This window comes from Dermacentor albipictus, chromosome 5, assembly GCF_038994185.2.
Source record: "Dermacentor albipictus isolate Rhodes 1998 colony chromosome 5, USDA_Dalb.pri_finalv2, whole genome shotgun sequence".
In the NCBI taxonomy this organism is placed as follows: domain Eukaryota; kingdom Metazoa; phylum Arthropoda; class Arachnida; order Ixodida; family Ixodidae; genus Dermacentor; species Dermacentor albipictus.
In genome coordinates this window covers 85702861-85730770 of record NC_091825.1, presented here as the reverse complement: position 1 = coordinate 85730770, position 27910 = coordinate 85702861, and the positions used below count along the sequence as shown (strand labels likewise).

The 27910-nt window shown below is 45.4% G+C and overlaps 1 protein-coding gene across 4 annotated transcripts in view; it reads left to right on the top strand.

Annotated features, from left to right (window-relative positions):
* Positions 1–27910, top strand: part of LOC135905780 (glutamate receptor ionotropic, kainate 3-like) — a 673125-nt gene that overhangs the window by 456059 nt on the left and 189156 nt on the right. For all 4 annotated transcript variants that reach the window (XM_070539667.1, XM_070539668.1, XM_070539669.1 and 1 more), the window contains one exon: positions 25491–25544. In XM_070539667.1, coding sequence (XP_070395768.1) covers positions 25491–25544 — 54 coding nt within the window. The remainder of the gene's footprint in view (positions 1–25490; positions 25545–27910) is intronic.

Here is a 27910-nt window from a genome sequence, read left to right as displayed (position 1 = left end):
AGTGTTTTCCGTGTGACTGGGCAGGAATCCTCTTTGAAAAGTAGCGCCTTCAGCGATTAGTAGATAGCAGTAGAGTGTTGGCTGCCTGCCCTGTAGTGCCCGAAGCACATGACAAAACAGAACTTTCAATTCAATGCCTTCATTATTACCCCGGAGAACTAGGAGGCCACTATGACTTTGAAGCTACTTGTTCATGAAGATTGCGTGCGGGAACCCATGCCGCTCCTGATGGATACATGGAGCAACAGAACTTCGTATTTTCGCACGAGATGCCACATGCGGAACACGCCACGTTTTCAGCAGGTAATTTCGCGTCTCCTGGACTTTCCTCCCCGACTACCCTGTGCGACACCTAGACTATCCCTAGCCATGAAAACTGTTGTTTACGGACGACGCCTTGGCATAGCTTTCATAAAATATTTGCCGGCATGGCTCACAGCGCTGCCTATGACGACTGCGACAACGAGGAGACCATCGAACTCTTTATTAACTATTGTCCTCATTACATCTTACACAGGGGCTCACTCACAACTGTTCTTGCGAATTTGGGTGATAGGCCGCTTTCCGAACAGCTGATCCTGACATGGCGGCCTATGCGGTCGTTGAAGCAAAAGGCAATGAAGGCGTGTCTAAACTTCCTGCCCCTCGGGCTTAGCGAAAAAAAAAAAGAACGCAGTCAGCAGGTAGCACACGCTGCTCTGAACATCTCAGCTAAGTTATGCAGTCGCACACGGCACGTCGAGCTCGCAAGCGGAGCGCGAAATGACCTTTCTCTGAAACAATCTTTTCAACAGACACCTGCTCCTCACTCTTATATGGACTCTTTGCTTCGCAATATAGCAGATTCCCATAGGCAGCTGCTATTGGCAAATAGCTAACATCAACAAAAAATATTGTTTGGATCGGTTCGCTTCTTCCTGCTGTTACTATGTCTATTTATTACGCAGTTTAATAGACAGGGTGAAGTGAGTGAAAATGTGGTTACTAATCTGAATAATAATTGCGTACTTCCAGAAGAAGCCGACTATCGCCTGCTCACGCTCGGCGGCCGCAGCCCCTGTAGGCGGTAAACTTTGACAACTCTGTTTATCGGTGTCGTATAGCCGCCGGGTCTCGCCAGTTTTGACTAGTTTTCGAACACAGAACTAGCCACGAACCACGCCAAACCATGCGTCAGAATACACCCACGCCTGCCAGCGTGCGCTCACACCCGGCAGCTCCTGGTTAGACGCCTTGGCAGACTTCGCTTAACATTGAGGGACTGAGAGCTCTTCAAAGCCGGTCCGCACCACGTAGCACAACCACAGAGAAGCGTATGATCGCGAGCACAAAGCAAACGCTCTGCATGCGCGCGACAGTTGCATGTAGATGTCGTCTGCTACGTAGCGTAGATACCGCGGCCGCCGCGGGGTGCCGCCACGAGTCCGCTGGTTAAGCGCACTACGGCTCGCTGAGGACAACCACGTTTGGTTTACGTTTGGTGCGTCGTAGACGCCAATGGCGGAAGTAGTGGCGTCTGCGTGAACATTCGAAATCAAATTTTCGAGTGCGCGCCGCGGTGACGTTCAGTAGCCAAAGCGTTTTAGGCACGCCCCTCTCCGCGTAGGCTTTGCAGTGCAAGAAGGAGCGCAAGAACCGCGAAGAAGAAGAAAAAGAAGAATTTTATTCGTTTCCTCAAGAAAATAGCTCGAGGACATAAAAACATAGCACCAAGATTTACAGAAGGACCTCCCAAAGCTCAAGGCTGTAAAGGGACCTCCTGTTCTAATTGAAAAAGGCAAACTAAATTAGGGTAAAGCAAATGAAACAAAGATGTACGTAGGATTATTAACATGTAATAATGCAAGAAAACACTGTATAACGGTGTTCAGAAATGCATTTTGTACTAAATAAAAACAAATAAGGGGCCCTATAACGTAAAACTGTTCCAATATGTTTCTACTCCAATCTCCTGACGTCAAATTTGCGTAACCACCGACGCAAGCACCGGGCGGTCACCCGCAGGATTGTCTGAACAGACCAATCAAACGCTCTCGTCGTTCATAGGAAGTCACTTTTGTTTGCTTGAAAAATGAATAACATTGCCTACCCTCAGCGGCTTGTCATATCTAATTGGCTGACAAGAGGCGAGGAGAACGCTCAAGTCTAGAGGGATTCACTGGGGCAGAGCCAGTGCACTGAAAATCGATAACCGGATGAAGAGGGTAGTGCCGGCGTCTGCAATTGGTCGGCTTTCCCTTACTTAGCTTGTGGTTGCTGGTCGAAAATCACGGTGGCATGCAACGGAAGCTTAAGAATGACGCTAAAACTGACCCTCAGCAAAGGAGAGTTGGCAGAATGAGGTGGTAAACGTGCCAAAAGGGCTCGAAAACGTTACACGGCCACGCAAGAAGTATTGTTATACGCAAATACTCCCATACTCTCCGCAGGCGCGAGTATAGCCAGCGTCTCAGCGATCGGCGGCAGCCATCTTTTATTCCTTTCGGAACGGGGCAGCCTGTGGCTATTCAGAAGAAAATTCAGTTTTGTTCGGCATATTAATGCATCTTTATCGCGTACACGTCACTTTGACGCGGTGAGTTTGTGCGGTTTTGTGACGTCGCGTGACAGGCAGGTGAAGTGGGTGGAGCCCGAAAACTTTTTACCAATAGCCGAGGGCTAATGGCCAAAAGGGGTCGAATCAGAAATAACTGTTTTTCTTTTTTCTGTCATATCATACATAATCAGTGTGTACACATCATATAAGATGGGGAGGTATCGCAGTTCTCGTGACGTCGCGTGACAGAAAGGGGAAGTGGGCGTGGTCGAAAAAAGTTTTTGACGAATCTTAGAGGGCTGATAGCAGAATTGGAATAGAAAAGTTTGGAATAGTTTTACGTTATAGCGCCCTAGGTTAAGTAAAGTCTAGCAAATAGGTAGAGTTCTAACAAGTGCGAATACAAGAAAGACAGTTAATTGAGATATAGTGAAACGCTATAGAGATATATTGTTTGACACGTAAGTAAAGCAAACAAAGCAGTCTAACTTACATGAGAGCAGACACAAGCTGAGTAAATATGAGAATAAATGCTTTTTAAAACTACCTATGCCAAAATACAGCTTTATGGCAGTTGGAATACGGTTCCAGAAGGAATTCACTGTGAACGCTGAATTTACCGTAATTAGTTCTAATTTTAGGCAAGGACAAGTTCTTAGCGGATGCAAATCTAGTTTTATTGAGATAAGCAAATTGTTCACTGTTAAAATTTATTGCGGAAATGTTTGAGTGAAGCGAATTGTCAACAAGGATTGTCATATTTAATTTAAATAGCTTATAAATTGTTACAATGCGATGCTCTTGCAATAGAGATGATGTACTACATTGGGGTGACTGGAAAGTAATGCGGACGGCCTGGTGCAAGATGAGAGCTGTATGTGCTACCCCATTATGCAATGCAGTGGGTGAAATGACTGTGAATGAACGCATGACACAGAGAAAGCATGGTTTATAGTCCAAAGTATGGGCGCCCGTTTATAAGAATCCGGCTGCCATATTCAACTTTTTTGCTTTAGATGTGAAATATGGGTAATGTTCCACAAATACAGCAGATTTGATTCTCCAACAAAACCAGTGATTAAAAATAATATTCCTTTTCTTTCACCACGCCGCAAGATAAATCAAATTTTATTACTTCGCAAGAGCATCTCACAAGAAGTAAATATTCCAATACCTATCTATATTCATTCCTAAACTTCCAGACGAGCGTGACACCCTAAGGAACGTCCGAACAAATTCATTCAAGCACAGTTTTTCCCTCAGACTACCTCAGATTCAAATTCGCTTGTTAAATCGATTTTTCAATCTGGTAATTTCAGCAAGTTATTGCAAGATCATTTGCTTGGCTATGTTGTCTGATGTCGTACAGTTATTATAAACATTTTTGTTGGCTTGTTCTCGCCTAATTACGCTGTGTGTTGTATTTTTCTTTCTTTTCATTGTGATTGTTATGTTCTATACCCCTCCTGTTCGGGTCATTAGATATGCAGTATGCTGAAATAACTAAATAAATAAAGTTTACATTAAATTAGTATCAAGCACAACTACCCAAAATAGGCAATGATTAGAAGCTTTGACGGGTTAATTATCGATAGTTATACTTGGAATCTTGTAACCTTCTTTTGAAGGGGGTGAAACAGCATGAAGGCCGTTTTACTGGAATTAATTGCTGAATAGTTACGACGCCACCAGCAAATAATATTTGCCAGGTCAGTATTAAGCTTAGAAGTTAGGCTGTTGATGTCGGTGTCAGCAGTCAGAATCGTAGTGACGTCCGCATAGAGATAATGTTCACAATGTGAAAGGGTGTTTGATTCCCATTAACTCCGCTTCTGCTGAACACATTGAAGTACGTTTGGCGGCAAAAAGTTTGTAAACAGGGATAAGGGGCCTCAGAAAGGCAGGCCAAATTTCTGAGGCACCTTATCCCTGTTTACACACTTTATACCACAGTGTGCTGTTCCATATGTCAGCCCCTTTCTTGATTTCGGTTTGGCGGCAATGTATTTCTCAATTTGCCCATTTAAACTTCAAATGCATTTCTCCACTTCGATAAAACGTGGTGCAGGGCCCCTATAAGCTACTTCTGCATTTTTTCTGTGACTGGACTCGCTACACTCCAGCAACTTATTTAAACCAGTTCGACATATCTGCTTGAATAAACTTCCAGCACTCAAGAAATGTACTTAAACAAACATGACCCTTTGCCGCTTCGCTTAGTGTATTTAGTTTGCGTCTCCCAGTTTATTTTACATTGCTCCGTTTCTCTTTACCCCCCTTCTTCAGCTGTAGGGTCGCTGATTAGATGTTGGCCAACCTCACAGCCTTTCTCATGATATTGTATATGCCTGTCTCCATATCAGAATGCGTACCACATTATGCGTATGTACATACATGTCTAAATACGCAACCTGCATGCACGCGTACGTAGCTACACGCAGAAGCGCAGTAAAGATTCATAAGGAATGGCTCACTGATTCGCGATGAAGACATCGTCGACAACTTATTCGTGGCACGAGTGAGCGTCGGTACGAAACTGTCCCTCAGTACTGCCGAAGTATGGCGTAATCGCTAGCTCACATTTATCCATGCTGGCAGCAAATGAACGACGATATTCGCCCCATTGGCGGGCGAACATCGCTAAGGGGGCGCTTTGCTCCTATGTTTTCCATTGTATTCTCGCACGTGTAGAGTGTGAAGCCGCGCGAGGCCCGCGAGAGACTGCAAGCCACGGCTGCCTTTACGTAGGGACGAGGGGGCGAGATCTTGGCCGTTGCCGTGTACCCGCGGCTTCACCATCGATTGCGAAACCGGCGGCGCCCATTTGGGTAATTACTCGGCGGCGCGCGCGTAGGGCTCGCGTTTGAACAATTAGGCCGCCAACGAGGCGCCTTCGCATCTCAAAGAGCCACTACGCTCCGTCGGGCTACGATCGCGGCCGCTTTTCGCGCGCCACTCAAGTAATTGTTTCTGTTAGAGGATGTGGAGGCTTCTTGGCGCCTCATACTTGGGCGCTAGATAGCGAGTGGCCGAGGTTGCGCCTCACGAGTGTGGTGCAGGCGCTGTTTGTTCTAATGGCTCCCGTATAGCGCTGCTCCGTGAGTTCTACCGCTAACCCATTAATTGTCTTGTGCCTAGCGCTTGCTAGCGTCGCGTGTCTCCCCTCGGTGCTCGCGTCTTCATCCTAATTGCACCTGGTACGCACCAATGCTGCCCCGCAGCGCTTCCGCCTCGTAACCTTCATCGCGCTAATCGCCATTTTATATCCGCTAGAGCACAGATTTATGCCACTTCTCTCCGGCCGCCCTTTTTCTTCACCCCCCTCCCCCACCATGCACGAGCTGCCTGACGTTTTACAAGTGGCACTATTTCTCGCTAACATTCCCCGTTTTAAAAGCGAAGCTATTCTTTGCTGCGAACCCAGCCGGGTTTCATAACCGTGGCTGCGGCCTTGTGGTTCTCATGCCGAATAAGCCAAGGAATCACAGCGGCGCACGCGCGCCGCTAGGTACTTTGTACCACCACCAGATGGCGCTCGCCTCCGCGCATCCGCTGCTGCTGCGGCGATGGCCGTGCGGGGAATTAAAAAACTTTCGCGTAGAAACTCCTCTGGGCGCTTTCTTAGTACGGGTAAGCATTGGGCCACTTGCTCATGTCAACGCAGCCCGGTGCAATTGCCAACGTTTTAAAACTTGATCCGACCAGTTTAAGCTACAGGGCTGCGGCGACACGAACTGCTGCGGACGACGGCGCAAGGTGAATTCATGACGCAAGCAAATTAGTGCAGGTGCAGGCTCTATGTGCGCTGATGACGTTCCGATCATTATAAGCCGTTATCGCTCTTTAGCGCCTTATACGTCCTCGTCGAACCATTATCAACCGTGATCAACCCTACTCCCGCGGCGGCTGCGTATGGCATGGCCATATGGGTCCAATTTTAAAGTGACTTACGACCGGAATAGAGTGCGACGAGTGCTGACAGCTTTACGTGCGCTCTCTTCTCATCGGTTAGTACTTGTTGAAAAGAGACGCGCGGTGCCTATCTTACAAGCGATTTGCGATGGGGACAGAGAGCGCCGAGTGCTGAGAACTTCGTGTGTGTTCTGTTCTCTCTGCGTCGTTTTTGTTGAAGCGAGAGGCAGCACGCAGGTTAATTCGCTCGTTGATGCGGGCCCTATCTTCAAAACGATCGTCTTGCCTGACGGACCGACAGATGGGTTTCCTCGTTGGGTAGTCATAGAAATGCTTACTCATTCAATAAAATCCGAAAAACTTGCCTCCGCGCATCCAAGGCTGCACGGTAATGATGAAGTAAATGCTTTTTGCGGATAGAATGGATTCTAATTGCGTTACGTACGTATGCCTATGCTGCCTCTGAAACCAATATGCGTTCATGGCATCTGTCCTATTCGCTAGTAGTCATCAACTCCGCTTAACAAAGGACTAGGTATAATTTGTGTGCACCCGCGCTTGTTTGTTTGTGTGTTTAGGTATGCGTGCGTGCGTGCTGCGCGTGGGTGTACTCGTGGTTCTATTCATTATGCATGCGCACAAATCTCCACTGTACAATGACGCCAACTTGTTGAATCTGCTGCATTTTTGTTTGTTTACAGCTTGTTTTCTTATGCCCGTTGTAATGATAATCACCAGTGTAAAGCGAGCTAACCTCAAAACTTGGGCGCTTACGCGACCTGCCAGTTGCGACGAGCCCTGCTTCATGCACTTCACTCTTATACTACGGGAACATTTCAGAAGCCCGTGGTTGCATGGCTTGGTTCCGCCTGCTACAATAATGTCCAGGTGGAAAAACTGCCCGCAAACTTCTACCAACGCAGGTCTAAGCTTTAGCATTGCACAGACTACTGACGTCTTTGTCAGAGCCTTTCGGAGCTGGTGCTTAAGACTGCAGTTGTTTATTTATTTATTTTTTACAATTTCGACTGTGTTCCTCGGTTACAAAAATAGTACGCAGTTGTCGTCTTTTCGAGGTATGGTAGATGAGTACGACAACTTAGAACGTTCCGCGACTCATAGTGGTGCCAAATTTTCCTTGTTATCCATGTCACTTGGTCACGCATAGCTTTTCAATTTGATGAATGCTCAGTTCTCAGTATAGCGACATCAAGACGTTGCACTAAGAAACAGTCAGATGTAATTTAAACACGACCCATTATTAAATATGCGATCAATCAAATGAAAGGAACATTTAATACGTCCGTGAGAATTGGTGGGATGACGGCAAACAAAAGCCGCAAAATGCAGCTTGACCTGGTACCGACCTTATATATTGATCAAGGTAAAACTCAAGGGCCACGCCACTCTCACCAGCACCATAGGTAACTCGGCCGAGAGGGAAGATCTGTGGATGCAAGGGGAGAACGAGGAATACGAGTACTCAGAAGTCAAATAAGAAAAAGGAATGTAACTCTTGCTTCTAGTTGTCCAACCTTTCGTTGCAGCTACAAGCTGACTAGCTGCGTTCCATGCTGGTTCTGGTCAATTACTATGAACGTTTATTTAACGTAATGAACGTATACAATTGCAAAGTACACACTTTTGGGACACAACTAATTTGGTAAAAGGTCCCTACCGATTGTTATTAGGAAAAAAACACTTCTATGACAGCAGTATTTTTCTACTGTAAAATCACATAAAAGTGATATAGCTGAATAAGTAAAACAAGAAAATGCAGTAGTAAGGGACATTTCACAAATGAGATACATTTTTCTAACAATTTTCTTTTTTACGTCATCGAAAACATTTGCACAGGAAAACAAAGAGAAAGAAAAGTGAGGACATGTGCAAGCATGCGCAGTGTTACGCATTGTTAATAAGTGAATGTTTTAATTTTTTAAGAAATGTATGCAATGTTCTTAGACTGGTTAGGTTACTAACAAGCTTATTCCAAACTGAGGTGCGTGTAAACTGTAGTGTAGAGCGACCGTAATTAGTATTTACCTTAGGCAATAAAAAACGACAGCGAGATGCGTTTCCAACATTGCGAAGTGAGGGATGGAGCGAGACTGTTGTCAACGTCAGTTTTTCATTAACTATTTGATGCATGACGGAGGCGATGTTGAATGTTGTCACATCGTAAATATTGAGGATGTTGAGGGTTTTAAATAAATATTCACTCTTAATGTGCATACTGTTGGGTGCTATAATGCGAAGAGCGCTTTTGTGAAGTGTAAACACTGGTGACAGATGAGTTTTGTATGTGCAACCCCAGCTCGCTAAGCAGTAATTAATGTGAGTGACGTGAATTGAATTAGTGAATGTGAATTAGCTGACGGTTTTGCTTCTGCTTCTTGTTTTCTTACCTAATTGATTTTGAGATTTTGTGACAGAACCTGTAACTTGTTCGAGTAATTTCTTACTTGCCTACAGTGTCTGTGTCATCGCCAGGCCCGGAGGCATACACCTGGTCGACTTCCTTTGCTCCCCCAGATTTGCCGGTGGAGCTTTTCTGACGCTGTGTGATCATCAGCGCATGTGGCTTTAGTGCAGAATGATAACAAAGTGATTCGCACGAAGAATCGCAACGCGATTAAAACCGAACTCCTTATGGCCTCGGCCAATTTTCACCATATCAACGAGGTTCAAAAATTTGGCCGAGGGGGCATTGTCTGCTGTTCGCCAGACGAGGTTTGTGTGCAAGATTTACTCAAGGGTACTGTTTTCCCTAACATCCAGTGAGCAGTTTCATTCCTCCTCACCTTGCATGCACCTCAGCCACGTCCGCAGTGTCGAGCAAAGTCTGGGTCCCTCAGAAATTCTGGAAATCTTTTCAGCGGCACGCGTGATTTCTCTGTGACGTTGCAGCTATGTCGGTGATATTATGCGCATACTCAGAGAAACAGTCATTACTACATTACTGGAATGAGCCGCCCATCGGAAATCAAGCCACGTTCACTGATATACCAAATTGAACCTCTGTCACCCCTTGCCCTTCAGTGCCTGAAATACTGGCGGTTTGGGCACTCCATAAATAGTTGCAGATCAAACACGCAGTGCCAGATTTGTGGAGAAGGTTATAGTTAAAATGGTTGTTCTTTCCCTAATCAGCCCTGCTGCCTTTGCAGCGGTACTCATCCTGCAGCCGAGCCTAACTGTCCTGCAAATCCTTGAAATAATTTATAGACGTCAATGCTCCCCTCGCCAGGCCATTGAGGAAATTCAGAGCAGGTCTGAAGGGTATGCTAGTATAACGGCCCGTCACACATTGGGTACCGAAAACTCAATCTCCCAGGCTGTTGCAGGTTCTGCAGAAAAGAAGTCGTGAAAAGCGTTGGAACGCATTGTGGTGAATCTCACCGACTTCCTTGTTTTTAGGTTATGTCCTCACAAATAGCTCAGTGGTTTGAAATTACTAAAAATGCCAAAATTGATAATCACGTGCCTATTCTCGTGGATTCAACCTGGTGAAGTGTCGACAGCGCCGCTATCACGTAACAGCGCTTTACCAAAGCCATCAACTTCTGAGAACTTGGCCACATTTGCCTCTCCGACACACATGGGATGGGAAATCAAGATGGAGCAATGACCTCCATCTCCTATGCGCACACGGTCACCGATAGACGAAATGTTTAGCGCTCTCACAAAACTCCAGGCTAAGAAGTATGCGAGAGGGACTCTTGCTAAGAATGATTTCTTAAAAGAGAGTGTTTTAGACCAAGCGGTCTCTGCTGCTCGAATTTCTTCACCATGGAAGTTTAACGGTAAGTCAGTCAAACTGTCGTTCTATACCTTCTGTCGCAGTATGTTTATTATACCTAGCTTCCAAATATTCTCTAGACATTCATATTGCACTTTCTATCTAAAACCTTTCCAGCGTTTTCGATCGACGCCTTTCCCGCGGCAGTGGCTTAGCTTCCTCTGCATCAGCAAATAACGGCCATAAGTCTACGATAACACATCAGATAATGTCACTTGAATGTAAAATGTTAGTATTGGATATAACACTTCCTAGAAGCACGCCATTTTCTATAATTAACACGTACTTCCCCGCTAGAGTGCAGGATAGCTGTTATATCGATACCTCTATTACTTCCAGTACGAAGAAGGTCATACCAGTAGGCGATTTTAATTCTCATCATGTACCGTGGGATTTCGAAACAGATCCTTGTTGCAAATGCTTGTGGGATTGAGCTTTATCAAATCGTTTCCCCTCTTAAATTCGAGGGTGCATACTATCGTATACGCTGCGGTTGCTTAGTGGCTGTCGCGTTGAGTTGTTAAGCACGAGGTCGCGGGGTCGAATCCTGGCCACGGTGGCCGCATTTCGATGGTGACTAAATGTGAAAACCCCCGCGTACTTAGATTCAGGTGCACGTTAAAGAACCCCAGTTGGTCCAAATTTCCATAGCCCCCACTACGGCGTGCCTCGTTATCAGATCGTGGTTTGCACGATGAACCCCGTCATGTTTTTACATACTTTCGGTGGCGGTCAGTCATGCTCTGCTTTCGATCATACGATCCCTATCTAGTAAGATCGAGCATAGATATCATTATCTGACGTTTGTCAGATAGAGCATTTCTGTCACCTACCGGAACAGTGTTGACTCCGGTACTAGCAGTGATCATCCCACCATAATTTTTGAACTATTATTTCTAATGGGCATAAAATTGTTAAAATCTTCAAGTATACCATGATCAGAATAATGAAGTAAATACTCATTAATGGAATCTGCAAGGGCGCAGCCAGATACTTCACAGTCATTTATTGACAACTTCTCGATTCTAGGTGAAAGTTTCGTGCGTTTAAAAACAGTGTTCAACTTTATCCATGCGAGGTCACTTTTCGTTAGGCAACTCTGGAATTCAGAGTAAATGTAACTAGATCTGCTTTTTTTAACCCCCTTGTTTAATTTATTTCGGCACGCCTTAAATTGCTTTAAGGTATCAGGATCTTTTGTTTGAATAAACTGATGGTAAAGCATATTTTTCTCTTTGATTTTTGGCGCAGTTCTGGAGTTATCCAAGGTTTGCGGATTTTTTTACCTAGCTCAAAAGATTTTATTGGAAAATGTCGCTTGTAAATCTGCAGGAACTGGTTCACAAATTTTTCATACCCTTCATCGGCATTTTTTATCGCCATTACCCATGTAAAATCTGACTTCAGTAGTTCAGTCCTGAAGCTGTCTAAATTTGACGGAGTAAGTGATTGAAAAAAAAAAAATGGGTGGTCGGCTTTTGCATCCTTCTACATTCTGCTTCTTTACCATAATGAACATTGGAAAATGGTCGCTAACACCACATGATATAGCTCCTGCTGTGATGTCTGTATTATCAAAATTTGTCACAAAAAGGTCTAGCAGTGTTTTATTGTCTTTCGTAATTCGGGTCGGCAGTGTGATTGTATTATCGCAACCATTTGATGTAATAAGCATTTAATGTTTCTTTGTTCGTTAGTGTTTGCTAACATATCTATATAAAAGTCGCCGGCTGACGTGACAGAGTAACCATTTGCAGAAACAAAATCGTGAAACTGCCCTTAAAATAAAGAAAAAGCTTGACACATTTCTATGTGGGGGCCGGTAGCAAACAGAAAACACATGCTTATTTACACGAACTGACAATATTTCAAAATCATCACATAGCACAGAAAAAGAAGGAAGCAATTCACACTTTATATTCGGCTTCATCTATAGCATGACTTCACCACCACGACGATTTTTCCGATTTAGGCAGAACGATTGATAACATGAAAACCGAAAATTATCCTGGTCGTCTTTACACCAAGTTTCAGTCAACATGACAGCGTCGAACAAAAAAGAAAAACTAGATTTAAAACAATCCAGTTCTGCTTCCTTGTTCTAAAGTGAGCGAACGTTTAAATGAAGGCATTTTAGTGAATTTTTGTGCTGGTTCGTTGCAACTGCGTTTACATCCTTTGGAAGAAGGTAATTTTCAGTAGCCATTTCAAACTCCAACAACACATTTTACACCCATTCGTTGGACACATTGAAATATGCTATAACGGAAGGTCACAGATATTGCGCCCTACGATTGCCGACTGGCCATCTGTTTTATGCATGAAGTTCTTTGAATTCCGGTGCTAGACATACTGATATGCATTTTGCTTTGCGCAGTCCTTCGTCAGTCGCAACAGATGTCGGTTATGACTAGTCATATTTACCATAATGGCAATGTTGCTTTTTTCGTCCCTCAGTTTATTCCTTTTCTCGAGCCACCTATCTATGACAGCTTGCCTGGTGTATCTATTATTCCTATCGTGCTTTGCAGGTAGCCGGTGAATTGCATCGACGTCTGCGCTCGAAAGCCTTGAAAATCCTATCGTGCCAGCCACAGCGTTTACTTTACCTAGCAGATTTTCAGGTTATGTAATAAACTAAATAATAATAACCAAATATGTAATTCGGCGAAGTAGAAAAAGTATTCTGACTTGCTCCAAGCGAAGGCAAGCAACATTACCTCGGGTCTGAATAAACAGAGAATTGACAGCATCAAAATTTCTGAACGGATCTTGCGATCTCCGTTTTTGTACGCCTCTGTTGTTTGCGGTCTCCCTACTTTTCTGCACCCGCCGTGGTTGCTCAGTGGCTATGGTGTTGGGCTGCTGAGCACGAGGTCGCGGGATCGAATCCCGGCCACGGCGGCCGCATTTCGATGGGGGCGAAATGCGAAAACACCCGTGTGCTTAGATTTAGGTGCACGTTAAAGAACCCCAGGTGGTCAAAATTTCCGGAGTCCTCCACTACGGCGTGCCTCATAATCAGAAAGTGGTTTTGGCACGTAAAACCCCAATTATTATTATTATTATTACTTTTCTGCCACCAAAGCTCAAATAGCCATTTAGTGACCTATCTTGCAGACATATTTATTTTTCCTTTGGTACCCCTGAACCAGACGGGTTCAAGGATGCCAGAGGAGCCTAAACTGACTACTGGATAGATATCTTCGCATTTCAATAAAACACGCTCAATTGATTCCCTAGCTTTATTTCAGCAAACACACACTTCTGCTTTGTTGTATTTCGCTTCATAAGTGCGTGCTTTAAGGCATCCTGACCTCGCTTCGAAAAGTAAAGAGCTTTCCTTTGAATTATCATAACTTGTTTCTTTCATCATTTCATTTTTTACATCTCAGGTAGCTACTCATAGCAGGTTTCTTTTCCATTCCTACCACCCAGGATATTTTCTCATTTTCTCTGACTGCTTTTCACGTTCTTTGTTGCCATGATGCTTACTAAACCTGTCGCATACTTGCTGGTAAGCTTCTTAGTTAATTTCCCTCAATATGAAGCAATGTTTTGTTCTGTACAAATATCTGAACACTCACCTAGCCCACTTACTTTCTTCCTTATTCCTCAGTCATTCTTCATAATCAATTTTACTCTGAACTTCCCTCACTACAAATTTTGTCCAGCCCATATCAGCCTGCACAGCTTCATTCGTAGTCTTCACGCGAGCGCTAAACATGAGGCGTCCCACTGACCTTTGTTTGCCATCGAGGCTTGATTATACCACTGTCTTCAAGCAAACAATCGGATTCGCAAATGTAACTCCTGGAAACTATAAAACTTTCCACGTACCCCGGAGCGCCTCGCACCTGGTGTCCCGTAGCGCTCTGTGTTCCATTATGGCCTCATTTCTGTTCCCATTTGCTATTATTGTTTTTTTCCTCGATTACCTTCATTTATCTGTAAACCAAGGTATTTATATTCTTTTACACGGCGTATTTGCTGGCCCTGTATTGCCACTGGCTATTCGCTGGTAGAGAGAGAATGAAGAGGAAAGGCAGGGAGGTTAACCAGATATGAGTCTCCGGTTTGCTACCCTACACTGGGGATGGGGGATAGGGGTTAGAAAGATGACAGAGAGGGAAACGCAAAAACAAAAAAAAACAAAAAAAAAACGAACGCGCACACATGGAGACACACACACAAAAGGCGTTCCAGTTAAAGTCGTTCACACAGGCCGGTAGATCGCAAGAAGCGCAAAAGCGCTTGCACGGCCTTCTTCTGTGACGGTAGGTCCTTTCGATGTTGCAGAATTCTTTTTTCGGATAGCGGTTGGTCGTCCAGTTGGTCTAGTTCCTGGCTGAGGCATGCCCTCTGTGGACTGTACTGCGGGCAGGTGCACAAAATATGGCCAATTGATTCTTCATGGCCGCAGTGGTCACAGGTTGGGGTGTCGGTCATCCCTATGCGGAAGGCATAGGCTTTAGTAAAGGCAACGCCCAACCAAAGTCGATATAAAAGCGTGGCGTCTCTACGGCGAAGCTGTGATGGCGCTCGAAGACTTAATGTTGGATCAAGTGAGTGCAGTCGCGGATTTCTTAAATGTGGCTCATTCCATTGCGACGCGGTGCACTGCCGCGCAAGTAGGCGGAGCTTCCGTGCAGCGTCAGTTCTAGAAAGAGGAATGGGGACGTGGCGCTCCTCAGTATGGGCTGAGCGGGCAGCGTGATCCGCCCGTTCATTGCCGACAATCCCGCAGTGACTTGGAAGCCACTGAAAGGTTATGTCGTGGCCTGCATCACTTATATGGTGTAATGTCTCTGTAATATGGAATATTAGTTGTTCGTGCGGTCCGCGTCGTAAAGGTGACAGTAGAGACTGCAGTGCCGCCTTCGAGTCACAGAATATTGTCCATTTGTGTGGCGGTTCATCACCAATGTGATGAAGAGCAGTAAAGAGCGCTGCGAGCTCTGCTGCTGTCGATGTTGTCGCGTGGGTCGTCTTAAATTTGATTGTTGTAGCTTTCGCTGGTATGACGATTGCCGCCGCGGAGCTGCTTGGAAGGACAGATCCATCAGTGTAAATATGCGTAGAGTCACGGTAGTTCTCGTACAAATATAGTAGCGTGAGCTGTCTAAGGGCTGGTGATGACAGATCAGCTTTTTTCGAGATACCAGGTATTGCGAGGTTGATTTTCGGCTGAGCGAGGCACCATGGAGGGATCGAAGGTCTCGCAGCCGGAGTGAAACAAGCTGGCAATGATTCATCATATGCAGTTATCGTTTGGCTGAAAGATGTGTGTGGCCTGTCCGCTGGTAGAGAGGCTAAATGGTGAAGAGGAGTCCTGGCTAGATGCCTTATATGGGTCCTGAGTACTTCAATTTCAATGTGGGTCTTGACAAGGTGGTCTCTAGCGATTGCTATCGTAGCCACTGTTGAAGCACTCTGAGGCAGGCCTAGACAGATCCGGAGCACTTGACCCTGAAGACTTTGTATAGTGCGTAGATTCGTTTTGCCTGTGTTGTTTATTGCTGGCAAGCTGTATCGCAGAAATCCCAGAAAAAGCACCCTGTACAGTTGTAACATGGCACTAGGCGACATTCCCCAGGTCTTGCCAGCGAAAAATTTGAACAGGTGGCATATGCCTGTCAACCGTTTTTTCACGTAAGATATGTGTGGGCTCAATGACAAGTCCCTGTCGATTATGACACCTAGAAACTTGTACGATCGGACCCGTCGTATTACTTGGCCATTTATCGTTACACTGTAGTTTGCCATGGGTTTGCGCGTAAATGGCACCAGTGCGCATTTCTCGGAGGAAATTTCGAGGCCTCGATTACGGAGGTAGACAGCAGTTTGTGTCGCGGCTTTCTGAATTCTCGCTCGCAGCTGTAGGCGTGTTACTGCAGATGTCCATATGCAGATGTCATCCGCGTACATTGATAGCCTGACTGTGGTTGGCACGTGCTCAAGGAGAGCAATTAGTGTTAGATTAAATAACACGGGGCTAAGTACACCGCCCTGGGGGACGCCGCGGTAGCTATAATGTAGAGAAGTATGGCCTTCGTCGGTGCTTACAAAGAAGGATCGCATGGATAGATAGCTCCGTATCCATTGAAACATCCGACCACCCACTCCTACCTCTGCGAGAGCAGAGAGGATGGCTTCATGCGTAACGTTGTCATACGCCCCTTTAACGTCGAGGAATAAGGATGCGCAGAGACGCTTACGGCGTTTCTCATGTTGAATGTAGGTGACCAGGTCGACGACGTTATCGATCGATGATCGATCGCGTCGGAAGCCCGCCATGGCATCTGAGTAGGTGTTGTGGTACTCCAAGTACCACTCCAGGCGTCCTAGGATCATCCTCTCCATTACTTTGCCCACACAGCTCGCCAAAGCGATCGGGCGATATGAGGAGAGCTCCAACGGCGACTTGCCAGGCTTCAGCAGTGGAACAAGGCGACTTGTCTTCCAGGTTGTTGGTAGCGTGCCATTTCTCCAAGATTCATTGTACACCTCAAGAAGAACCCCTCTCGCTCGCTCCCCCAGGTGACACAAAGCTCGGTAGGAAATTCCGTCAGGTCCTGGCGCTGATGTGCGGCTACACAAAGCTAATGCTGCCTTAAGTTCGTGGATCGAGAATGGTAGATCCAACCGGTGATCACGTGGTGGCGGACAGCTGCTCGAAGGCGATGGAATGTTGGTAGCTGTGAGTTGGCCGGATAATCTGGCGCAGAAACCCTCTGCCACGTCAATCTCCGATCTCTTTTGAGAGAGGGCAAGTGCCTTGAATGGGAATCGCTGTACGGGAAGTGTCCGCAGTCCGCGCACCGTTCTCCATAGTTGCGATAAAGGCTTGCGTGGATCTAGCGACTCACAGAAGGCAGCCCAACGTTGCGATTCGAGCTTGTCTAACCGGCGCTGTATCTTTTTTTGCGTGCGCCTGGCGGTCCGTAGATCGTCCATTGTTTTCGTACGTCGGTATCTTCATTCAGCACGTCGTCGGATTGCTCGAAGTCGTTCTAGTTCCACATCATAATCATTAAGTTTCGAGGAGCATGTTAGAGTACGCATAGTGTCTTGCACCACGCTCTTGATTGCCTCTTCCAAGTCGAAAGATGGATTGGCGTCGCAGTGTTCTTCCATAATAGAGTGAAATTTAGGCCAGTCCACTCTTTGGATCGTATCCCGTATTTTGGAAGCGGTCAATCCTCTGATCTTGATGTACGTGGGGATATGGTCGCTTCCGTGCGTCTCTATGTCCGCAAACCACCCTGCATGTCTGACTAGGCTTCGTGAGACGAAAGCCAAGTCAAGACAGCTGCTGTACGTGGAGCCACGTAAGAACGTAGGACTTCCATCATTCAGCAGCCAAAGCTCATTACTGGAGGCGAAAGATAGCAGAGCTCTGCCTCTTGCGTTGATGATCGGACTTCCCCAGAGGGTATGATGGGCGTTGAAATCTCCAGTGATGACCCAGGGACTGGAAGTTGAGGAAAGGATGTCTCGTAGTCTTTTGTAATCAAATCGACTTGACGGAGATAGGTAGGCGCCTACAAAAGTGAAGGCCAGATTCTTTTTCCTTACGTTTAGGCATATATATTGATTACTGTCATTAGGTGGTACAGGCTGATGAGTGTAGGTGAGGTCACGGCGAATGAACACCAAAACCTTACTGTTTTCATAAACAGCTGACGACATAAATGATTCATATCCAGAAAGCCTGATTTTGTTCAATAAGTTCGGCTCGCAAATGACGATAATGGGAAACATATTGGCGAACACGAAGCGACGGAAATCCGAAAGGCGCGCTCTGAGTCCGCGTGCATTCCACTGATAAATAGCTGCTTGTCGGACCTCTTCCCTAAAAGACCGTGGCTGTGGAGCCATGATCTACTCAAGGGTTGCAAGCACCGGACTCAGAGCGTCCAGTACTTGAAGCGCACTTCTGGCAGACGGTGTGTGCATGTTGCTTAGCAGCACGCGAATGGCATTCATTAAAGGCCTAATAAGTGCTATCACTTGTTCATCTGTTTTCCGCGACTCCTCGGATACAGGCTATTCGCTGTTTTCATTTAATACCTTTACACCTGATTTGTAACGCTAAATTTCAGACCTAAAGTCTCTCTCTTTTGTCCACAGATATTATTCCTGTCTGCAGCCCTGTGTCTGCCTCTTCACCATTTTTGTTGAATACCATAAAAACTGATTTTATAACGCTAAATTCCAGTCCCAAATTCTCACCTTCCTCTTCAGAGATATTAGCCATACGTTGCGTGTCACTTTGCCTGTTTGCACACAACTCAATGTCGTCCACATAAAAAGAACCTGGAAGCTGCTGCTCTACTATCGTGCCCGCCTGTTTGTATGAGAGACTAAACCCGATATTGATTAGTTCTAGCGCCCTTACCATCCTAAGCACGCAGTCACTTTATAACGTATTTATTTATAGACTTTAGAAAGCTGCACGCGTTCGCATGCTTTTCCCGGTTGGCATTGTGGGAAACTTGACGGTAGCCGCGCTCCGTCCTCTGCTTCATCTGCAGGCACTCGCCTAGGATGTGCCACGTCTAACTGGAGTCGAGCCTTTATTGTACCGCCTTATAGCTAAGCACAGTACAACAAATTAGCAAAATAAGCGCGATGCATGTGGTCACAAAAAGACGTGCAGGTTCCGCAGGCATCACGTCTGCGCGCATCCGGTGCGTCGAGCACATCCGTTCTCCGGCATCCGCTGTTTGCCTGCATTATCTACGCAGTGAAGTTCGTGAGTCGTGACCTGCTTTTTGCTAAACGTCTGAAACTCACAGCCAAGACGGACTTCCGAGAAGACAGTAGCACGTCATCAGAACATGAATTAGGTTTTGCTTATACTTCAATTTTGTCGCATTTCGGCTGTTGGTATGCTCGGAGGTATTCCGACAGCAGCCGCGATTAGAGCCATTCGGTGCGTAAACAGTTCTTTGTGGGATTCTCAGTCCCGCGTTTAGTGCACCGGAACGTTCCTGATGGTGGTTAGAACACGAAAAATGCCGTTCGGAACTGCTATCTGTGAATACTTCTTTCAACGCGTTTTGACAAGGGGCAGGGGGCCACCGACAGATTGCACGTAAGCCGTGTCTGCCGCTCACACTTTTTTCCTAAGCGCAGGCTGTAATGTACACCTTGGTGTACATTGGTAACAGCTGCGAGGTTTCTGAACGCGTTTTTGTTTTTATCTCTAAAAGCACGGGAGAGTAGATTGTTACACAATACCCTGCGCAACCACGATTATTTCACAGGAGCCATCCGACAACGGTTACAAGTCTTTCGCACGTCTTTATAAATACTCAGGCATTACTAAAATAACGGTGGTTGCCTTGGCAAGTGACGCGGAAGAGGCCTAAAAAATTAACTGTTGACCTCACACGCTTCTGCGCATAGGGTCAGCGTGCGCAGACGTCGCGAGACTTTCAGTGTGGGTCGAAGCGCGAGCTGTGGCTCGCTCATGTGTCATATCTACGTGGCTGAAGCTACGTAACCTGCACAGACCAATCAAAACGTGTTTTTCCGAGCATTTCGATGGGTAGAGGGCTCGTCGCGGCACCCTTTGGTACCCAGTGGTACCCTGTGGCAGATGGCCTCCAAAACCAAAATTGACGCTTAAAGTTCGCATTGCACCCTTGGCGCCACAGGGGACGTTGACATTTTGAATTCGTTCATTAGTCGCCATAACCGAGAATCATCGATTACACACTTGCAATGTATATTGTTGTATGGTAAACGTGCCAATTCACCATATCATTCACCTTCTTAGGTTGTCATTGCAACGTTTTTCTATGTAAACACATATAAAGCACGTTTCCTTTGATATGTGAAGTGCATTTCTATAGCTCTCTTTATGTTGAAATGCCTTACCTCGTTTACTGTTGTAGCAATGTAGCTCCTCCCCTTCATCCTTTCGCTCGTTCTCGTCGCGAGATCGCACGGTTTCGCAAATCTAGAATTCTGATTCCCGCGCAAAGATACGAAAACCTAGTGCAAGACATTCGAAAATACGTTATGCCGTTCTGTACAGCAAAACAAATTAACCTAAATTATTAAAACATGCGTGACGCCAGTTTCGGCACATATTTGCTGCCTGCATACCTGCAACACCGAACAGACGTCGCTCAGTCATCGCTCGCGTACACTTGGGTTGGACTTGCAGGCGACAAGCGGACGCGACAGTCATCTCTATCGCGTTGCTTGTTGCCGTCGTGCGCAAGATCGCTTTGATGGGGCTTACGCTTTATGGAACACGAAAAAAAAGCTGTCACTTTGGTCGGTAATGCGTAAGTATACCTTGCAGTGGCGTTGCCAAGAAATTGTTTTGGAGGCAGGGGGGACCCACTTGACTAGGAAGTCAGGTGACTGGAAAGCCGAGCGTGGGAGTTAGCACCCGCGTTTCGTCTCTCTTCTTAGTCTGTGTTTTGAAGTCGCGCTGTGAGTAATAATGCACTTGTAATCAAAGCTGCAACGTTTCCATTAGGTCAAGGACCAAAAAAAGAGAGAAATAAATAAACGCCATGGTATGCGGTTTCTTATTGACATTTGCAACGGAAGAGACCAGTTGCTGTCGTTCTAGCGCGTACGCGGAAGAAACGCAAAATATGTGATCAAGAGTTTCAGGCGTCTGACAGTATTCGCAATTTGGGCTAGTATCACTGCAACCTATCAGAAGTATATAAGGCTTGGTGAACGTGACACCAAGGCGAAGCCGGTGCACCATGCTTGTTTCGCTTCTTCTGAGCTTGTGAGGCTTACTGACTTTCATTTCTGGGTCCCATTTATGCGCTATCTTTTGTCACCAACCTGGCTGCAGTATGGTTCCAGTTCTCCAACGTATAGTTGCGTACCACGCGACGACGTAGGGCGTTTGTATACGTTCGTGAGAACGTAATGCTTACTTCAGAAGCATTATTTAAAGAAAGCAGTGCTCGCTTCAGCCTCTGCCTCTTCATTCCCCATGACGCCACAGTGTGCAGGTATCCACTGAAAGGTGATATTGTGGCCATTTTTATTAGCACGATCGAGATGCTTTCTAATTTCTAGAGCTATTCAATAATACGGGCCTTGTGTTAGGACCCAGTCAACGGTTTTAAGAGCTGGCTTCGAATCGCAGAATATCGTCCATGCGTGAGGGGGGCCACTCGGAGAGAAATCGAAGTGTCTCCCGCATAACAAGTTCTGCGGCTGTTCATCTTTCCCTGTGGTCTAGTTTAAACGGCCAAGCGATGATCATATATGAGATCACGAAGGCTGCAGTTGAAGTATATGGTACTACAGATCCATCGGTATGCACGTGCACAGTATGCATAAATTTCAGACAGGGTAAGTTGCTTAATTTATTTTATTTATTTAAGTACTTGTAGCGCCAGAAGGGCATTATTGCAGGAGGACATTTGCTGCCAAAAGGAAAACAAATGCAAAAATTTAGCTCATTCAAAATTGGAATGCATTGTGTAACCGCGCAAACGACAATGGAAGAAGAAGCTTATTCCAGTGCGTTGAAGTAAGGAGGAAAATGGTTAGCGGAAAACATCATTGCGACAGCGTGTTTCAAGACCTGTAAACTCGTAATCACATGGCAAATAAGTGAAATGGGGTGGAAAAATCAACAAGTTCTTCTTATGGTGAAGTTCTCTTATGGTGAAGGTACATTAGAACTTGTTTGGTTAGTGCATAAAGTGCATATAATGCATAAAGTGTTACTACACGAAAATGAGGCAAGTAACATAAACGACACAACTGAAAATGCAAGGAGCCAGGACTGCATCGCGCTCCTCCTACCCACGTTTTGTTTTTCTTGCCATGCATGAAGTGGACAATATGGAAAATGTGTTCGGCATAAAGAACTTGGATTCACTGTGCCACTATATTTACAGGTATTGCCTCCGAAAGATTCTTGTACCTCGTACAGGAAATGATATGTACCAAACTACAATGCCACGAGAGATATAATTAAAAGTGTGCGGTGCGCGTGATTTACTCGCGGGGACAACAGGAAGCTATCTTTGTTGCAGAGTTGAGTAAAAGCTATCTTTGGCGGCATCTTGTAGGGCAGATATAGGAAACTTCTGTTGTCCATTGAAGTTGACACTGTGCACAAGAACTTCTTCGAAGCAGTCACCGTGCTCGGAAAATCCTCGAAATTTGTCCACTGTAGTGGATAGTATGCGACAGAGGGTTAAATTGTTTACAACGCATGCGGGTCTGATGGTAATGCAGAATTGTATTATCTCAGCACCATAGAAACATGATGGAGGTAGAATGAGTTTGCCACATTTTTAAGGGAATCAGGCCCATTGGCGTTAACACTGACGTTGTTCAATATCTCACTTCGTTTAACAACATCACTGCTACATGTCGACGGCTTGACGAGCTTAACAGCATTCGTGTACGACTCCCACGCGACGTTACGCATACTCCCGGTGATCCAGGTTTACGGGCTCTCAACCACCATGCGACATCTTCACAGTCAATATGCGACGTTCCCATCTGTTTCCACTCACGACTAAACCAAGCGAACACTTATTTGGCCATGTCACAAGAAGCACCCGCCAAGAAATAGATATGGGATAATGACGATGACGATGCTTCTATGCACATAAAAATTATGAGGAGCACCTATAAAGTACTCACAATACAAATATACAGCTTAGGTGAACTTGTTTCAATATTCATAATTAGTGGTATGTTTCACATTGGTGTATACTACATTCCACTTTAGATGTAACCGGTGGAGTTTAAAGTATTGTAGCATCATTATTTATTAGTGACTTATAGAGTGGAAAACTTCATACTTGCGTTTTTTTTTTTCGATTCACCAATTATAATGGGAAAAAAATTACTGCCTAAATAAAAACGTTTGCTTCTGCACTAAACCATTTCTTTAATGCACCGAACCTCATACACTTGTGTGCAGTGGTTGCTGAGAAAGACAATTTATTCGTCGCCATAAATTCAGGTAGGAATTTTCTGACTGAAGCTTCCGCTTAACTTTTGTTTCTTCTCCCTTGGTGGGTTTCGCCCCATAAGTAGGTATTGCAAGAGGTTATCACCCGTGGACTGTTACCGAACGGTGTGACCTTAAGAGCGAGAAACTGTTTCAGGTTCAATGATCTGTTTTTCAACATTTACCCTCACCAAGGAACCTCGCCGCATCATAAAAATTTCTCGACTTCGTCAAAGCCTTTCCATGTGGAGGCTTCCGATAGTACAGAGATAATTCCCCGAAATGAAGTTTTAAGACCATATCATGAGAAGCCAACAAACACTGACACCAAGGACAACATAGCGGAAATTACCTAAGTAATTTCCCCTATGTTGTCCTTGGTATCAGTGTTTGTTGGCTTCTCACGATATGACTAATAAAAATCGGGCCCCTCGGTTAACCCCTTTTCTTCTCGCTTTAAGACCATGTCACTTACGTTTGTATGCTTAGAGTATAGGTTTTTAGTGATATTGCTGTTACCCTTTTTATTCTTATGGTACCATCCACTGTTGTGAACAATATCCCTCTTTTACTCGGCGTTGTTCTGATTCTTAAGACAAGGACAGACCGTGACAGGCCAATAATGAAGCAGCAGTCGCTCTTTAAATGGAACATACAATCGTACACTTACCAACCATCGTCGCTCAGTCGTTCCCGTGTCGCTTGTGAGCATTACTGCCAAATTTCTAATGTTTCTCCTTATATGGTGCCGTCACGGGCTTGTCATCTCTTGGCGCGCACGTGTTCTGCGGCGCACACTGACAATGTTCTGGTATCTCCGCCGTGCCCCGCAAGAACTGTACGGGCACGCTTGTTCGCCCGCTGCAATCTGAGTGCTCGCACCGTACTGACCGCGCTTTCCGGCGTGCCTCCCTTGGGCGTCTCTGTTCGCCCTGGCGTCGTTTTCGCATTGATGCTGCAAGCTTCCCTAGCACTCGCATCGTTTGTATTCTTGCGCCTGCAATCTCGGCGTACCTGAACAGTAGTTGCAGCAGTAGAACGGAAGAAGGCGCGCGGCAACTTTCTCACTGCGGACACGGACATGGATCGACCATCTCTCTCAAAGTCTCTGTGGGAGTGGGGGAATTCTTCCTTCGTTTAGTTGGGAGGGATGGGGTCAGGACGCAGGTAAGTTGTGATGTAGAAACGTCGCCCTTGCGTTCTGAGCTTGCTATAACCATTGCTGCTCAGTGTTTGTGCTAGGTACCTAATAAAATGAGTGTACATCTTATATTGTTTGCTAATCAGTAGTTAGAAACCTATTAGATTAATCCAGCTCAAGCAATATAAACGTGCTATGTGCCACGGGCGCACTTTTAACAATCTTGTTAATGATAAAAAAGAACTTTATATTGACAGCAGTAATTTTGACCTTCGCCGTCAGCAGCGAATATATCGTTGTAGTCGGCAGCATGCTTGCTACAGCTCTTATCGCTACATAATTTCCCAGGGATTGCAAAAATGTAGTATTAAACACTTGTGTCACCCAGTATATTTCAAGCGGGAGCCAAAGAGAAACACACAAGGGAATGAGACAGGCGACGTCGTCACTCGCAACGTAAACACTTTAATAAAGCGACACAAATAAATTGTTCGAAGCATTCCTCCCGCATGCTCAAAAATCCACACAAAGAAACAGACGCGGGAGTGAGCGGCATATTTCTGACCGTGTGCCTCCTAACAAAATGTATAGCTGCTTGGCAGACAATGCATTAGACGAGAAACTAACGCAATCAAATCGAGTTCTTGAAGATATGGTAAGCTTCTACGACTTCTGCGATTCTGCGCGAGAGCAAGATCTGTCTTGTCAAACAATGGCGAGCCGCCCCGACTCCAACAATGATCAACTAGGGGGCATCTTGCCTTTGTGTTGACGTTGTAAGCAGCGATAACTGTAACGTTAGCTCCCTTGAACAAATAGCGCACATTTCAACATTTCTCCACGAGTGCGTTGGAGCTCCTCGAACTCATCACTGCGAAAATTGAAAAAAAAAAACCGGATGTAGTGACTGGTAAGGTAAGATATGCTAGGCGAACCAGTGAGTAAAAAAAAAACACGAAAGAAATCCTTCAGCAGCTTTAAACACAAAAAAGTATATTTCTAGCATATCGTCTGTGTTGACGAACTGCATACTTCAATAACATGTTTTATGGTAAGCCGTGTGCTTAGTAATGCCGGTCTAGTTATGTCTGATACGTGTTTCTTTTCGGTTTCTTTTTTTCTTTTTTTACAGGCTGTGAAAGAATCCATGGCCACTCCGTACCACCAGTACATCCTAGCCTCAATGGTATGTGCCGAATCGTGGAATATTTAATGAGGAGCAAGAGCTCACTAAACTAAACTGACTTCAAAGAATTCGTTATCTATACGGGTCTAACTACTTCACGTTGCGAGAAAGGCTCCTGTGTCGCGCAGCAAACTCAACAAGTTTTGCGTCGCCCGAATGCAGAGAGCTTAACCATGCGGCGAATCGGTTAATGCACGCAGTCTTTTCGTACACATTCTCGCATAGCGCAGACGTCAGGCATAACATTTGCTTCTGACATCCATGCGGGAAGTTTTGGGGGCTGGTTCAACCTACTTCCCCCGAGTAAACAAGGCTTGGGCTTTATCCTTCCTCAGCGTCCAGTAATGCACATAATACAGTAATGCACAACCACTCGAAGTTTTAGCGCCACGTCCTGTCCAACACTTGCGAAAGCACTGTGCTTCTAATGAGCTCATAACTATTACTGGTTATGCGCGTGACTGTTAGTTATCAGTGGTTTCACAGTTGCCTTTGTGGATACCAATAAACAAACAAGACATAGGCAACCAAGCCCGAAATATTGTGTTATACACGCATGAGCTGCCTCTAGTCATTTCTGGCTATATATCACGGCGCGTTTCGCGAAATCGAAGTTCTGCTACACCAAACGCATTGACTATATTTTGGCGTAGCCATACGTTAATTTGCGGTCGCTAAAGAGACTCTCTCTAATCTCTTATCTTCAAAATGAAAGAATACACAAAAATGATTAAGTACACGTGCTGCATGATTTACAAATTACGCATAGCAAGCTTCAGTTTTCGAACTTTTAATTCGTAATATCCCGCAATCAGTGTCTTTCTGGATACCAGTTGTTCTAGAAAAAAACGAATAGTAAGCATTTGTCTAATTTATTTCACAGCCACATACCTAACAGGGTTAAGGCGCCTAACGCGGAGTCATGGCATCTGTAAACAGGCAGAGAACGTGATCTATGGATAAACATTTTGGGTAATTCAATAAAAGTGTAGTGGCTATTTTTTCGACCCGGTTAATTTGATAACTGCCTAGTCAAAACCACACGAGCCGTGCCCTCTCATTACCACATGCGCTCGACGCTTGGGATGGTTTCCGCATTCCTATCGCGCGCGTTGCTTCGCGGCAAACTGTAGGTCATTTTTGTCATCTTTGATCGCCGGAAGCGTTATCAAGAAGCCAAATATGCATTAGTTTTGGTAAAGGGAATCATTAACGTGGCCTCTTCGTGGACGTTGAACCAACTGGGACATCTGTTTACGTATGTGTTTATCTTTCCTTTCCGGCCGGTGTTTGTGGTTGGTTCACGCCTGCGGCAGTCAAGCTGGTCGACGTCGAAAATTTGTAATGCGCCCGAGCGTGCATTATAAATGACATAGAAATGAAATTAACTCACTCTGTAGTTATATTATTTTCTTTGTTTCTTTATAAACGACCGTTTTTAACGTTCAAGCATGCCCCGATTTAACGCTACTGGTATAACCTTTCTATATATCTGTAACGCGTAGTGATCGCACACTTGCCCTCGTGCGCATCTCTCAGTGCGATCACGCGGTTGATGCGGAGTGAGTACACAGACCGAGTCGTAGAATTGTGAGTGTCCTTCCAACGCCTGGCATATCGAGTTTATGTGTTATTCGCTGCGCGTCGCCTGCACGTATTGCTTGTTCTCGAAACAGCTAGTAGCGCTATCATCACTAAGCATTTTATGCAATTAGTGCGATGACTAGAGCAATCTATCATGCGTCGTCGCGCGTTCTGCGACTTCAGTGAATATCATACTCGTAAACCTACAATAAAGTGTTCGAGTAGGTTCCTTCAATTGCGCCATGTACATGAATTTCCTTGCGGTTCCACCTGCAGCGCATCACGCGAAAGGAAGGCATCCTTATGGGACACCGGCCTCGACTTGTTATCCTGGTTGCTCCTATCACTGTGTGTGCTCGTGCTTTTCTGTGCATTTCAAGTTATGCGTCACTTTTGTCTCTTTGAGAGAAGTTGAAAGAAAACAAGATATTAAAGAAAGGGAGAATGTTGCAGCACTAACTCGATAAAGGCACAATCATGGCAATTTTAGTCTTTCATGCAGTCCGGATGCTTTCTACTAACGCAAAATTACAAAAAAATAAGAAAAGGAAAGCCCAAGTTGAGCATTCCGCACGGCTTACAACGAAGTGACGTAAGTGCTGTGTGTCGCCTATATATTTAGAAGTAGCATTTGCGAATGCATACAATTTTTTCCTGATCGGTATAGATAGGAGAAAGGAGACCCAAACGTAAAGCTTGTGATTGCAAAGAGACGATTGCGTAACTTACTTTAGAACGTCCTCGGCACACTGCTAGAAAAACAGCGCTCTCTGTACCGCAAG